Source organism: Stegastes partitus, unplaced genomic scaffold, assembly GCF_000690725.1.
Source record: "Stegastes partitus isolate 25-593 unplaced genomic scaffold, Stegastes_partitus-1.0.2 Scaffold232, whole genome shotgun sequence".
In the NCBI taxonomy this organism is placed as follows: domain Eukaryota; kingdom Metazoa; phylum Chordata; class Actinopteri; family Pomacentridae; genus Stegastes; species Stegastes partitus.
Genome location: NW_007577963.1, coordinates 532,449 through 548,405, shown reverse-complemented (window position 1 = coordinate 548,405; position 15,957 = coordinate 532,449). Strand labels below are relative to the sequence as shown.

General features: G+C 45.8%; 1 protein-coding gene across 1 annotated transcript in view; it reads right to left on the bottom strand.

Annotated features, from left to right (window-relative positions):
• fam189a1 (family with sequence similarity 189 member A1) overlaps nucleotides 1-15,957 on the bottom strand; it is a 93,720-nt gene that overhangs the window by 9,871 nt on the left and 67,892 nt on the right. The window contains exons 3-4 of the mRNA XM_008281375.1: nucleotides 8,431-8,541; nucleotides 6,260-6,391 (exon numbers count right to left, since the gene is read on the bottom strand). Of these exons, the coding sequence (XP_008279597.1) occupies nucleotides 6,260-6,391; nucleotides 8,431-8,541 (243 nt within the window). The remainder of the gene's footprint in view (nucleotides 1-6,259; nucleotides 6,392-8,430; nucleotides 8,542-15,957) is intronic.

Below are 15,957 nucleotides of genomic sequence, written 5' to 3'. Positions count from 1 at the left end.
GAGACTTTAAACATGTCACGGCACAACTAGTGGAGATGTATTCTCAGCACATACATCTGTAATCAGACCGCCGTGCACCCACACAGGTGCATAAACGTGTAGCAGACGCCTTCAGCAGTGTCTGTGAATACATCAGCGTGGTTTCTAAAAGTCAAGAGCAGAGGAGGCTGGAGCTGAATCCACCACACGGCTCTTTGTGGACACAGGCTCAGAGTGAAGCTGCCACATGAAGTTTTCCAGTCGACTCTTCACCAGATTCACGTAATTATCAGCGACATTACGACTCCGGCTTGTGTTGGGCCTGCAAAGAGGACGGCCGGCCCGCCTGCTGGGGTACCGAGCTGAGGAACCAAGTTTATTAACCCTCATCCTACTGACAGGGGACCAAGATACCTTTGGTCGTATCTAACAGGGTGCTTTATCACGTCAGTAACTTAGTGCTTAGTGACTTTATATCTTAGCTTTCTTATTATTAGACTGTATATACATATAGAAGAGCAGAATGTTGATTTATTTTTTGAGTTTATATTTATTTTATTTCATATTAATACTCATGTTTATATTTGTATTATATGATTTTACTGTCCTGCTTCTTTAAGGCGTTGATGGGAGCATCTGTGACAGAAAGCTATTTCCCCTATAGGGGATCAATAAAGCATTTCTGATTCTGATTCTGGATATGAGGCACCATTTGTACAGATTTTTTCTTTCTGTAAATAATGATGTGCTTTTTCTTCAGATGACATAAATCCTATCACTAACAGTGTTCGTATAATAAATTAGTTGATGTTTGTTTCCTCCAGTAGTTAATTAAAGAGGTGACGGTGTCGCCACGTCGCGCTCACTCTACGTTAAATCTGCTGATGTGGGTTAAAGAGGGTTCAGGCTCCCGGTTCATGGCAGCTTTCTGCCGCCCAGACGCCACAACTTACTGCCATTCCTTCTGAAGTTTGTTTTTCTAAAATGGATGAAGTTGGCATTTGAGATGTGCAGACTTGCCAGCCTTGCAACTGTTTTTCAAACATGTCTGATACTCGGTAACTAGTTGCCAAAGATCAAGTCTGTGTGAGCTGGAAGTCGAAGCAGAGACGATGCCAACTGGAACCAGGCTGACATTGTGCAGCGCCAACTATAAAACACAACCTAATACATGTTTACTTTGGAGAACCAACAGCTCTGGAGCGTGTTCGGTGCTGGAGGGAGGACTTGTGGACGGAGCACAAGCTGGTCTGACTTTCTCACCACCAGCTACTAAACAGAGCTGGTGAGAGCAGAGCGGCGCTGCTTTTAGCTCGGCGGCGGCGGCGGCGGCGGCCACAGTTTACGAGGTTACAGTGTGCCGATGGCCGGCAGAGTGAAAGACTTGGTGATTTGTTTTTAAAACTCAGCTGAAGCACCACAGTTTCAGTCCAGTGACACTCTGCATGACTGTGTTTGAACCTTTCAGATTTTTGAATGTGTCTCAGAATGATGTGACACCAGCTGATGTATGACTGTAAAACTTTGTGGAAATGCAAGAAATCTGAAACTATTTGGAGAAATAAAGCATCACAGAGGAACTGATGGGTGTCGGTCGGTTTAATGAGCTGCTGTTAGATTAGATTCGATCGTTTTTGATGTGAAATTTTTCACGTCATAATATTCAAACATAAAAATAGAGAAATAAGAAATGAAAACTAAACTGTTCTTTGTATTTTGAACTGCTGCCTAATCTGGCCTCCGCCTCACGGTGGCAGATTGTACGGAGGCCTTAATTGGTTTTTCACTTCACTGATACTCAACTGTTGTCTCTCGAACCGTGAAGTTCTCAACCAGACACAAACCACACACTCGCCTCAATTAGCCGCTGCCTCCAGCTCCCTGAAACACGACAGGTTCCCAGTATCAAAGCGCTGCTGCCGACTTTCCTGCAGCCAGCGTGGCGTTCTGTTAATGGTCTCACTGCTGGTCTCATTACTGTCCTTGTTTCTGACAGGAGACCCAGGACTTACCTCTGGAAGCCCGACTCAACCAGCGGTTCTTAACCCGGGGGTCAGGCCGGCCCAGTGGGTCATCCAAACGCTGCTGCAGCAACTTAATGTTTAATAAAACCCATTGTTGTTGTTTGTTTCTTTGCTTTGGACGCGTAGCACCACCTTCAGAGCTGCACCAGTGCAGCTGGACCAGAGAGGCGTCGAGCGATTCCCGGCTGGTACTTTCACATCCAGATTTCCTGATCTGATTGCAAGACTTCAGGGAAAACGCATCGTTCCTCAGCCTCCTGATAAAACAGGAGCAGAGAAAGCTCTCGTGGTGGTTGGTGTGTCTAGACGGTGGTGCGTTCCCATCACTGGATCATTTTCAGAGCGAGAACAATGCGTCAGACGCTGACGAACAGCTTGTTGTCGGGCTCACTTCGTTAGAATGCACATGCAGTTTCATTTCCCTGAGAAGCAGACAATCTGGTGCAGAAGAGTGGACCAGAAATCCTTTTGCAGTGACAAATTTGACAGAAATGCCAATTGAATTGGAAAAGCCACTGATTGATGTTGTAACCGATACAGCTCTGAAGTGGAGGTTTGAGGAGAGAAGCCATTAGCTGAAATTTGGATGTCAGAGCAAAGTGAATACCAAGAAGCGAATGCATTTCAGCGCCAGTGAGGCTGAAAGGCGAGCACAGAGACTGTCTTTGATCCGTCAAGCTCAGTCCTGATTATACATCTTATTGTGTTGTCAGAAAACTCACAATGTCGTGTTTTAAATCAGCGGCTATGCATTACACACGTCCAAACCTCGCCGCTCCAAACAGGCGTGCAGTCACAGAAATGAGGAAACAAAGGAGCACTCTGAAGAAACCCTGCTGCGTCTCACAGATTTTTGCCTGAGAGCCATTAAGGACGAGGTTCCTCACTCAAAAGTTAAAAGCCATCATTTTTGACTCAGGACGCACCATCAGGGCTTCGGACCAGCGCCAACAAAGCCCGACTGATGACACACATAACCTCACATCTTACTTGGACAAATGATCAGGAGCTGGTGGATCGTTCTGCAGCTTTCCCAAACCGCTGTATGAGACAAAATGAAAATCCAGACTCACACAATAATCAGTAATCAAACTCCAAATCTCATAGTCCCATCCATCCATCATCTCTACACCTTAGTCCTCACCAGGGTCATGGGGGGGCGGAGCCTATCCCAGCTGACTCAGGGTGAAGGCAGGTTCACCTGGACAGGTAACCAGTCTATCACAGGGCTACACTTAGAGACAGACAACCAAGCACACTCACATTCACACCTACGGACAATTTACAATCACCAATTAACCTCAGCATGTTTCTGGACTGTGGGAGGAAGCCGGAGAACCCGGAGAGAACCCACGCTGCACGGGGAGAACATGGAGACTCCACGCAGGAAGATCCCGGGTGTCCTCACCGGGACGCCAACCGCCGACCTTCTAGCTGTGAGGCCACGGTGCTAACCACTGATCCACCTGCAGCCCTACAATGAAAATAAATCTTGCAGCTTTCCGTATAAACTACGCTGCTGTCCATAAACCAAAGTTCAACTGCCTGTTTTTGCTCTTCAGCGTCACCTGCAGAGAGGCTGATGAAAGACACCAGCGTGACATTGACATGCGTGTTTGGTGTCACTGTTTGCTCAGATGGAGAAGGTCTCTGAAAACAGGTCTTGCTCGGCTGTGGACGGATGAATGCGCAGAAAATGCAATGAATGCAAAATCATTTGGCAAAACAACTGCTGATTATGGGTAAGTAGAGCCAGCGGTGCCAGCTCACAGCCCAGAAACACCGAGCAGCAGTCAGCTAGCAGCGAGGCGGCTGGTCAGAGGTTTGTCCACCGTGTTCCTGCAGGGAGCGAAGACTCAGGAGCTTCATTGTATTTACACAGCAAATAGCTGCGATGTGAGCTGGAAGTGAAACGTCTTCACCGTCCATCACTGCTGTATCCTGCTGTGCAGCTGTTGATTGTAAAGACTCGTTCCTGCCATAAAACGGAGATTATTGTACACGGCGCTGCACATAAACCAACCTGCTGCTGTAAATTTGTTTTTTTCAATAGTCTGAAAGCAAACTGCAGGCGTCTAGTGAGCCAAGACATATTTATGGCTGCTTCATCTGAGCTCGTTTTTGTCCTGGTAATGCATCTGCACCACAGAAAGTGCATTTCTTTGATTTCCCTCCAGAACACAATGTACATAATGCCATAATAAATCCTGCCTGGCAAACAAATATAATAACACCTCCGCACAAACTGTTTAACACTGTTGCTCACCACATATTTAACCTCCAGAAGATACCTTGCCCCGGGTCAATCCGGTTAGCGAGTTACAGAGCAAGGTTACACATCCGCCCCCTTCACAGGAAATCACAAATTACCTCAATACTCCCCCTCACTGATGACTTACAGCCGCGGGCAGAGTAATGAAAGGAGGAAAAAAAGGAAATTAAATGTGTCTGCGAAGAGTGAATGGCAGCAACGTAGATTGCTTTATTTAAGAAAAAAACATGACAGAAGAGCTGCTGTTTATGAGCATAAAGTTGGGGTTCACCTGCTCTGATTATCCACATGCTGCTGATTTTAAGTGACAGAGGAACGAACCTGCAAATGCATCACGAGTTCATTAGGATAGGTGACAGTCTAACAGCCGTCTGAAATGGCCAAGGACTCCAGGGACTCGGGCTGTCAGCTTCCCCTTAGACATAACTCAAGACATTTGACTACTTTGGCACTTAATAAAGGTTTATGGCACCAATTCCCCATCTCTTTTAATGAGTAATGATCACAGTGACAAATGTGCTTGATCTTTCCTCTTTTCATAAGCATGCTTCATCCTGAGAAGTCTTTTATTTGGTTATCAATGTTTTATAATCAATCAGGGACATAAAATGAATGGATATGATTGTCGTTATCCAATAACGGCACCGTGAGCTGCGCTGTATTTCATTCCTGCGAGGACTCGGAGTCGAGATAATCTACCGAGATCATGCACCCGCAAACCCCGGCCAGCCCGGCCAGATACACACTGCATATGAAGGCTCTGCCTCGTGGGGAAGACGGATGCTGCTGCCACCTCCTGCCCAATTAATCGGACTCACATTGTTTTGTATTGTTCACACATGCGGTACGCTGCAGAGAACAGAACTTTAGAGCACCGACTTGCTCAAGTAAATGCTTTTATTCTGATTAGAGGAATAAGAGCACTCTGGTGACTTTGTGAGGCTGTAAATAAGCTGTTGTTGTTTTTTATTATTTTGTGTTCCTGCCCACAAACAAGAGATGTTAATTAGCTGCTAGCCGTCTATGATGTCATTACTTTTAATTGTGCACTGTCCCTGCAAAAATAAACGACAAAATAAACAAGATAAAGTACCAAAGCTTTGAGCTGAAAGTCAGCGTATTAACGTGCTGCAGTCCTAACAGGCCAGTAGCCACTGAACGTCTGAATTCAGGGACTTAACGCTGGCTGTTGCTGAACTAAACCTAAAGAACACTGAGGTCACACACAAGAACTGAACATTGGATCTTATAATTAGAGGAAACTGATCCTGATGAGGGCTGCAGGTGGATCAGTGGTTAGCACCGTGGCCTCACAGCTAGAAGGTCGCCGGTTGGCGTCCCGGTGAGGACACCCGGGATCTTCCTGCGTGGAGTCTCCATGTTCTCCCCGTGCAGCGTGGGTTCTCTCCGGGTTCTCCGGCTTCCTCCCACAGTCCAGAAACATGCTGAGGTTAATTGGTGATTGTAAATTGTCCGTAGGTGTGAATGTGAGTGTGCTTGGTTGTCTGTCTCTAAGTGTAGCCCTGTGATAGACTGGTTACCTGTCCAGGTGAACCTGCCTTCACTCTGAGTCAGCTGGGATAGACTCCGCCCCCCATGACCCTGGTGAGGATTAAGGTGTAGAGATGATGGATGGGACTATGCGATTTGGAGTTTGATGACTGAGTATTGTGTGAGTCTGGCCTCCCACAGGGTTTCAGTCTCTAACAGGAGGAGCATCACATGGCTGCTGCTGCAGCCACAGGAACAAGCATCAGGATCCATCTTTGTTGTTTTCCATGAATTGAAAACAACTGTGAGGACACTGTGTTGCCTCCAGATATGTCAGAACCAGCCTCTAGTTGGATCTGCAGGAACAGTTTCATGAGTCCAATCTAATTTACCTGCAATTTAAAGACAAGGAAACTTGTACAAAGCGTTTCTATGTAAACCACCAGTGCTCTCCTGTTCACCATGAAGCAAACGCATGCGTGCGGCCGCCCACCTTCAGACGGAGGCGTATGGTGTTGCAGTCCCTCAGCGGGTTCAGCTTCAGCGTCTCTCCCAGGTTGTTGCAGCTCGAGCTCTGCTTCTGCAGCTCGCAGCACACGCACACTCCATCGCTGTCAAACTTGAGCTGGGGGGGAGGAGGGGAGAACACACATCCACACTCGTGCATGCACGCCACATGCACAGAAACACACACACACACACACACACACACACACCCGGACACACGCACAGATCAGACCTGAGCTTGGCGTTCTGACGTAATTCATCCTGAGACGCGTGGATGATGCATTTACTCCTGACATGAACTATATTCTCAATTAAAGCGTGCAGCCGAGATGTTAGACTTGGGAGATACAGAATGTAATATAGAGCGACTGAGGGAAGGCGGCTGCACGTGTACAGCAAGACAAAGAACTGTGAGATACGATGAGCTACAGCGGGAGGGACTGGAGGTAGAGCGCACCTCCACGATGTGTCCCAGATTGTGAGAAAGCAGGACGTGAACCCAACAAGTATGGGTTAATTACATTGGGGAGAGGAGATGAGGAATGTTAATATTTCAGACTCGACTGGGGGAGGGTCCCCGGGGAGCCGCGTAAAGCAGTGAAGTTGGTGTAGCCGGCTGGTCCCACTGGCATAAAGCTGCTCATCATGTGGAAGTGGTCGGGTTAGTGGGTTGGGTTCTGATGAATCACCAGGGGCGGCTTGATACGGACCCCTGGCGCTGTGAATTCAGCTTAAACAAATCAGCATCTCATTATGAAAAGTTTGGAAAACAAGGTCCTGATGTCTTGATTAGTTTGTGAAATGGGACTTCAGAGTTTTCTACGCGATCAGCTCAGTGCTTCAGACTAACGTGGACGAAGCACGTTGTTTAAACATCAGCGAGCTCTTCCCTGAAGGAACCTGCAGCGATGTGCTCGGCTGTGCAGATGGAAAGTGATGTAAATAGCTGAACCAAACAGCTTGAGTAAGAAGTTTGAACCCCGCCAGCTTTCTCACCTCTGCTCAGCCGGCCCATCGCTGCGCGTCACAACGCCAGTTTTGGAAAGTTACAGATATTGGTGCAGACGGCTTCGGCCCGTTTCTGACACCAGAACGCTTTGGGGAGGAGAGATTCCCAACAAGACCTGACAAGCAGCTTGTGGTGGAGAACAGCAGGCCCTTTATCTGTGTGTCTGAATGCACCGTTAAAGTCTCAACATCTCAGAACCTGCCGCCTTGGTTTGGACCACGTCTTAAAAAATAGTCTCCAAAACTTCATCTGAATGCAACATTCCTCTGAGAAAGTTTTCTTATCTGTCGTTTGGTAATCTGTGATGCTGGCAGAGATGGATGTGATAATGATGAGTCATTAGTCATCAACAGACAAATAGTTCAGTTCTGCTCGGTGCTGACTCAGTTCTGCAGCCTGTTTAGAACAGCAGTGCTGCCCGTCGGCTCACCAGGAGACGACATTCAGAGACTCACATGCAGAAAACAAGCCCGTCACACAGCGACAGCAAAATCACTGGTTTTAACGTCCGTACAGACGACGATGCACATCTTAGGTCTTGAAAGTGACTGAAGTGATCCACAGTCACTCATCCATCAGCTGCTCTCAGCTTCAGTCACAGACACATAACCAACAGATTAATGACGACGTGTTAGTCGATATGATGCCAGACTGTTGTTCAGAGGAGGTCAGGCCACGTTTCTATGCTGTGATAAAAAACAAGTCTGCATTTTAAATTAGTTTTTATTTTCTGTTGTTTTTGGCTCCATGTGCTCAGGTTTTTATAAAAGTCTGCTCACTACTGGATAGAATAAGAACGTCAGTCCTCTAGAAGTCATGTTGATGAAACACTTAATAAATTTAACCTTTATTTTCATGACATTTTGCTAAATGTCAAACTGCATGTTCTGTGTCACAGTATTCCATCAATATCGTGTGCACGATGAGCTTTACTGAGAAGAAGGCGTGTTCACTAATCAGATTCACTAATTTGATTCAAGGAAATGCACATTTATCATACGGACCAATGGGATCATTGTTTCCACTGTCAGTAGGACATGAGGAAAGTTTTAGAGCCTCAGACGCTGACAACACTACAGGACTTGTTCAGATGGACATCTTCTTTTGAACGCTGACGAGTGCACGGGTTAAGGTCCAGTTGGTCTCACCAGCTGACAGTCTTCCAGGGAGTTGACGAGCTGAGCGTTCTGGCAGGAGAGGATGGACCCGGCCAGGTTGAGCATCACACACACCGCAGACAGCAGCATGAAGAAGGTGATCTGCGACAGAAGAGGAAGAACGACAGCATCATGTCAGACTGCTGCTGCTTGTTGCCGTGAACACTGATTCTACACATTAGTTCTGACACCGTGCGGTGAAAGCAGCAGCGGGTCGGGCGGCCCGGTGAGCTTTCCCGATCAATCGTCACTCGCGGTGATTTCAATAGATCACCAAAGAGGAAATTAGCGCTGACGTCAGGAGAAATCCATAAACTGTGTCTCCTCAGACCTCCGGAGTGTGAAGGTGAGAAAAAAAATCATAATCGCAAAAAAGCTTTTCACACAAAACCAACAACGTATTGATGAGTAGAAACCCTAAACCCACAGCCAGCATGTTCTCCTGCATATGGGAACAGTTCACAGCTGTAGGGTCGGTACAGCCCGGTCCGACCCAACCTTATCACCGCTGTCTGGGTTTTACTGTTGTTGTTTTTATTTATTTTATGATTATTATTATTTTCTTTTCTCTCTGCTCTTTTACACGTTTGTATCCCCGTGTGTTCTCTTTTATGTGTTGGGACACCAGATGGACATTAGCTTTGTTCTTACTGCAGCCTGAGATCCATTAATACGTACGGTCCTGTCCACATTAACAAATAAAATAAATAGAATAAAATGAATAAATAAGTTGTAATGTCTTTCGGTCGGTGTGAACCAGACACACCAGTCTGAGTTCTCTGCTCTCCAGTACAGCTAGTATTCCCTCGACCCCGTCCTCCTCGGGGTAAACGCTTCTTTTGATTTCCTAGCCGACAGCCCAGCGGATGCCAATCCTGTTAGCAGAAATATGGCCACTATTGCTGGTAGCTGAAATTGCAGGACAAGCGTAACGGAAGTAGTTATAAAACTGACAACAGACAATCAGCCGTCTGTCCGCCGGGTCTCTGCACCGTGCAACAGAACCGAGTCCACAGCGATGGGCTTTGGAGGAACCTGACTGCAGCAGAGCTTCACAGGCACAAAACTGATCAGTTTAATTGGAAACTGCAGCATTTCCAAAGTTAGCTTGTGCGAGTGTTTGTAACGCTGGAAGAGAGCTGGTGGAGGACATGAAGGGCGCGAGCAGGAGGAGTCTGACGGATATAAAGGTTATTGAGAACGCACATAAACAGATGGAGAGGAGGAGAGAGGGACAAGGGGGCGGAGGAGGAAAGAAACTGAAGGTGGGATGTAATAAACAGATGGAGCGATAAGTTTAAGTGCTTTTCACCGCAGCAGAAAATTGAAAGATTGAGAGGCCGATGGGCAAGCTGGAGGAGCAAAGTCCTCTGATGGCAAAGAGGAAAATCAGAAGACGAGAAAAAAGGGAAATGAAGACAAAAGAAACCAGAGATGAGACGAGCGTGAATAGAAACATGCAGGAGAGGAGACAGACAGGACACGACTGTGGAGTCCCACGGTGCGCTGCTGCTAATGCTGCGTACATGTGATTAATCAGTGTTTCATTTGAATGTGATATCAGCTGTCTGGTTTCCTGGTAAATCAGCCGCATTAGAATAAAATCAGTCCTCCAGGAAAAGCACTGAGCCGCTGGGTCCCGACAAACACGAATAAATAAATATCCTTAAAACCCCTGAAGTGACTTCACGCATTATCTCAGATTTCTTATTTATGACCCACCCCACTCTTTATCAACATGCTAATTATGTGTTTTATCGACGTCTCTGAGCAACGGCAAAGCAAAAAAAAAATTCACTAAAATGCAAGAGCCTCAACAACAACAACAATAACTAAATAATATGAAATGTCTTAATGCTGCAAAGTGCTTTGCAAAAAGGTTAAAACAAGAATAAAACAACCGTAAACCAAAAGCAAATCAGTAATGAGGAATAAAAATAAATAAAAAGTCACACAGACGAGAAAGTTTTCCAAAAAGCAAAGTTTTAAGAGCAGTGGCAGATTTAGTAAATCCAATCCCAGCAGGTGAGTCGTTCCACAGTTTGGGGGCATCAGTCGGTCACAGGGAACCACAACCCGCCGTCCACTGCTGATCTAAGGCGACACCACACAGGGTCAGCAGAGCCTAAATACAAGCAGGAGGTGGTCACGTAAGGCCGTTAAAGCCAAAGTTTTAAATCTTAGTTTTAAAGCCAGTGCAGGGAGGTTGTTCTCTTTGGTTGAGGCGGTAATAATCCTGGCAGCAGCATTTTGAGCCACTAGAACAGGACGAAGAAAGCAACACCTGAGCAGATCACATTACAGACGTCTGGACAGGAAACAAGGCCTCGATCACCTGGTGTGGATCCTAAAAAGATGGCCAGAATCTAATTTTTGAAATTAACTTAAGGGGAGAGAAATAGGACTGAACCACCAAGGCATCAAATCAAAGAATCAAATAAGACACCTGGATTTCTAACAGCTGTCTTCATGCACTTTGATTGGCTTCCAGGTTGGAGCCTGTTCGACTGACAGAACCGAGTGTGCCAGACCAGACAATTTCCATTTTGTTATCACGGAGATTGAGACAATTTTCAGAGATCCTGCAACGGATGTGAGAAAGTCAGTGAGTTGGGTTAGACGTGATGAGATATACAGCTGGGTGTCATCTGCATAACAACGATTCTGTACATTTGGTTTACTGATAACCTGATCAATGGGTAGCATGTAGAAGGAAAACGGACCCAAGACTGACCCCTGAGGAACACCATGAGCGAGACTGGGAATTTCAAACAACCCCAGAACAGGTTCTGTTCGGCAGATATTCGTCTCAACAGTCATCACTGGGCGACACGAGGAAACAAATGATCCAGAACTAGTTATAAAACTCATCCGTTTTCTGCTTCATCAAACGTGACTGCAACAGAGATACAACGGTACTTAAACCAAATTAAACAGGTCAGCAAACATCAGAGAACCAAAATCTGGATGAACTAATGTTGTATAAGTTACGAGTTGTGGACATGAATGTGTTGCATAAATCCCAGCGTTATAACATCAGGTCTTAATATTCACTGACAACCTCCTGGTTCGTTACTAATTCATGATTAAATTAAATTGAACATTTAAAACCTCCCATAATCTAAAATACTACAACAAACCCGGCACCTATGAGCGATGCTACCTCAGTAACAAACGGTCTGTCTTTCTCTTCGAAGACATTAACCTGCATTAGTGCATTTACAGTGAACTGTGGCGCTTTACCTTCCTAATGAACAGCAGCTGACTGATGGCACACATGAAGGAGATTTAGCTCCACGCTGACGTTGCTCCATCACATTCTGCCAAGTAAATTTAATTTGCATATGAAAACAGGATCATGGCGGTTTGTGGGGAGCTTGATGAATTGATACCTTGACAAAACATTCGTTTCATATTACTGATGAGATGCTTCTGCAAAAAACAGGTGTGACGTATTTTCTGGATGAAGTCTGGAAGCGTCTCCAGGACGGACGTTTGTCACCCGGACTGATGGGATCTGCTGCTTACATCCATTTACATGAATGCACAGGTTTTCTCTTCATTCACAGGGACACGTGTTTTGGAATCTAACTGAGATTTGTGAAAAAGCAGAAGGTGTCTCGAATGCAAGGCTGTCGTTCACTTTAAAACGTTTATATGTCTGCTGGTAGCTTGAATTCATTTCTTTTTATTAACACGTTACTGAGAGTGCTCTGCAGGATGGACGCTGGATGAATGATGACGTCCACAGAGAGCGGCTTTAGTCACAGAGCGGTTCATGTACTATTGATAAGTGTGACGACGGTGAACGACAAGCAGAGAGCGTCTCCATCAGGACGCTTGGGGGAGCGTTTAACTTGAATGATGCCGTGACAATAACGATCACGATGAGGATATCGCAGCGCACAAACCAGTGACAGTAAAAGCTCCCTCTCAGGCCCTAAGTTGTGCTTTAATGAAACCTCTGCGGGTTTTTACCTTGTTGCCTGCTGAGCTGGTCGGACGCGACGCTGCGCCTCAAACAATTACCAGCTGCAATTCCAGCGGAGGAGGAAACGGTTCCTCTTTATCAAAGCTCCAGTGAGTGCTGGAGAGCGCTGCCATAAGATCGTGCTTTGAAAGGATATTTAAATTTTAGCTGTGTGCATTTGCATAACTCTTCTTTTGAATGTGTGTCACATCTTGACAAATAGCCTTTATCTGAATCTACAGCCACAATAAAACGCACACAGCCATGAAACAACAGAGCTGCTGCTTCAGACACACTCGTCAACCACATGTGGCTTTTGTACACGGATGACAAAAAAGCTGCAAAATATTTCTTTTGGATTCGTCCTTTCCGGCCTGTGCGACCAGAGCGTCACCTGCTCGGCCTGATGTCGTCTCTCTGCTGAGCTGATTGTCATGCCTGGCCTCACACCAAAGCCTTCTCATTACCATGTAGGGTTGCATAGCACCATTTAGCAGCGAGTCATTAATTACTGCTGCGCTGCCCTCTGCATGCCAAACAGACACACACACATAAAGAAAACAGAAGCGCCGCGCACACGCCGGCTCGGTAGCAGCCGGGCAGATTTACGCGGCGTGTCATCATCACATCGTTTAGCGCTCAGAGCGGAGGACAATACACCGTAACACAATCACCATTCATCTCCAGCACGCACACATAGATTACAGCAGAAGACCCGAGGTTCAGGTGTGTCGCCGTAACTCTCCATAACTGTCACTGCGGTTCAAATCATTTGGTCGGAGCTATTCTGCATCCAGCCTCTTTATGGAGGGATGCTGTTTGAGATGAAAGCATCAGAAGAGGCTGCATGGACCACTAGCAGCACTGTAGGCCGATATGTTCATGACTCATATAGATACTCAGGAGAACTGGATATTCAAAGATGGCAGGTTTCTACGTCCTATAAGCTGCCCAGAGACCTTCTTCTGCTGGCTGATGCCTGTTCTGCTCACATGAACAGGATAAAGTGAATGAACCAACACTTTGAGCTTGTAACAGGTTGCTTTATGTGGCTTGTGATGCTCAGACTAACGTCCTCCCTGTTCCACAGCTGTGCCTTTATAATGATTCTGTACAGGAAGTGTTTCTGGTCCAGCATACGTCATGTGATGAACACAGATGTTGTAAAAACCTCGTCTGACCCCGACATCCTCTCACAGCTCCACATCAACAAGCACAAAGACAGAACAACACATATTTCTACTGCTGGTTTCACATTATTCTGCTGCAGGTGGCCGAAGTGAAGCGACGTGTCAACGGAGGGGCGAAGAAGACAACAGCAATGAAGACACTGTGTGAGGTAAAATAGAAGACATAATCAGTGATGCACGATATGAGCATGTCTGACCAATACCGATATTAAGATTTCTGATATCACCAATAACCGATATCACCGATGTCGATACTCAAGTTTTGCTCACATCGATAAATGAGAATAAGTCAGGACTGTGAGAAAACTATTCAGAAGAAGCTCAGATTAGACACACAGTCGTCTGTACTACGTAACAAAACACATTTAGGAGCATTTAGGTAAAAACATCGATAGCAGCAATATCAGACGTAGAGACGAAGGCGCTGATGTGAGACGATCAGCGTTTTTTTCTGTTTGTTCATCAGACCGATGCCGATATATCGGGAAAAAAAACACGAATATCGGCGGATACCGATGTGGTGGCCGATATATATCCTGAGAAATAACACCAGTTACACCGAAAGCAAATAGAAACAGAAAACCTCAACAGGACGTCTTTAAAGCAAAACTTAATTTGGTTTCATGTACTTATTCACTCAGCGTTATATTAGAAGATAAAACTGATAAAACGTTGTCCTGTAAACGTGGGACCAGCAGGGAAAGAACATTTTTATTTTTCTGCTTTATAAGGGTCAAACAAACAAGATGTAACGCTTCAGAGCTTCAGAGCTAAAGAGCTTCAGAGCTTCAGAGCTTCAGAGCTTCAGAGCTTCAGAGCTTCAGAGGTGACTTCTGCCTTCGTTGCACAGAACCAGACTGACTGTTCACCTGCTTCCAGTCTCTGTGCTTTTATTTAATATATATTTTATATTCTGGCCGTTACGAATGTTCAAAACTACGTCCTTTAAGGCGAAGACGATCAAACATATTCACACTTTACACAGAAATCCTACGTCAGTGTTTCCCTTCAATCAAAGCGTCTGAACCAACGCGACACACGGTTCCCCGTCAGTCCGACACATCTCATCTCTCTGGTGTTCGGCGCTCCCATCCATCTGCGCTGTCACCAGGAGCAACCAAAAAAAAACAACCTCATTCATCACCTCTGTTTGTTTCAAGGCCCAGATAAGACGAGCATCCCAGACGGGAAACTGGACCGAGTGCAGCACCGAGCAGCGGTACTGTAGGTGTTCAATTATAAGCCAACTAATATAAACCACTGAGAGATTTAATAGAAATAAGAACAGAGGAAATTGGGGGCTCGTAGATCATCAACTGACAATTTCTGCAGTATTTTAAGCAGAAATGAATGAATATTTTATGGCCTGAGGCTTGCACATTCACACGAGTGTGATGCAGACGTACAGAAGCTTCTACCAGGACAGTGTTCATATTTCATCTACAGTTGTGTACAAATGTTCGGACACTCCTGGGAAGTCACATGTTCATTTAAATGAAATGTAAACTAAACCTCTGCAACAAGCTCACATGGACAGGACGTTTCTTCTTATGTGTTTAATGCACGGTATAGTTTTACTGCATAACATTAAAAAAAGAAAATGAAAGTGATAATCGTGACGTGTGCAAAGGTTTGGACGCCTGAAGTCACCTCCTCATCAGAAAGCACAGCCTCTCAGCTACATCCAGCTCAGAGTACTTCTGTTCTCGCCTTAGTGGTTTCCAGCCATTCATCCTCACAGATCACTTCAAGTTCTGGTTTATTTTTAGGCCGTCTTGCACACGCAGCATGTTTAAGATCTACCCACAGACTTTCAGGCCAGGACACTGTGAGGAATCGTTTTCAGAAGCTTCCGTTGGTGCTTCTGGAAGCAGTCGGTGGATTCTGAGACCTTGTGTTTCTGAACTAACTGGGTGACACATGCATCCGGATTTTGCTGATGTTGAATCCGTTGATTTGGCGACACTAGCTTTCCCGCGCCGCCGGCTGTCAAACAATCCCAAAGGAACATGGATATTAAGAGAAACTTTCCACACCAGTGCTTCATAACTGGCAGGTTGTTCTTCATTATCCAAACATTGTGGACTCAGTTTGAACTTTGCAGCTCCTTCAGGTGTTGCTTTGCTGCAGGTACGATTCCTCCTGATGACTCTGTTTGTGCATCAGGAGCAGCACTGATGAGTCAGCTGAGCCTCCTGCATCTCTTTCTGCTCATTCAGGGGTTCTGCTTTGCTGTCCGTCTGGCTGATACGTAGTTTTATCTGAAAGGTTTTGTTTTTTTTGCCTCTTTCAGATCTCGTCATCACATCCACGGTTCCCCTTCGCTGCCTTTTCTTGTTTGAAAGAGCAAGCTGGACA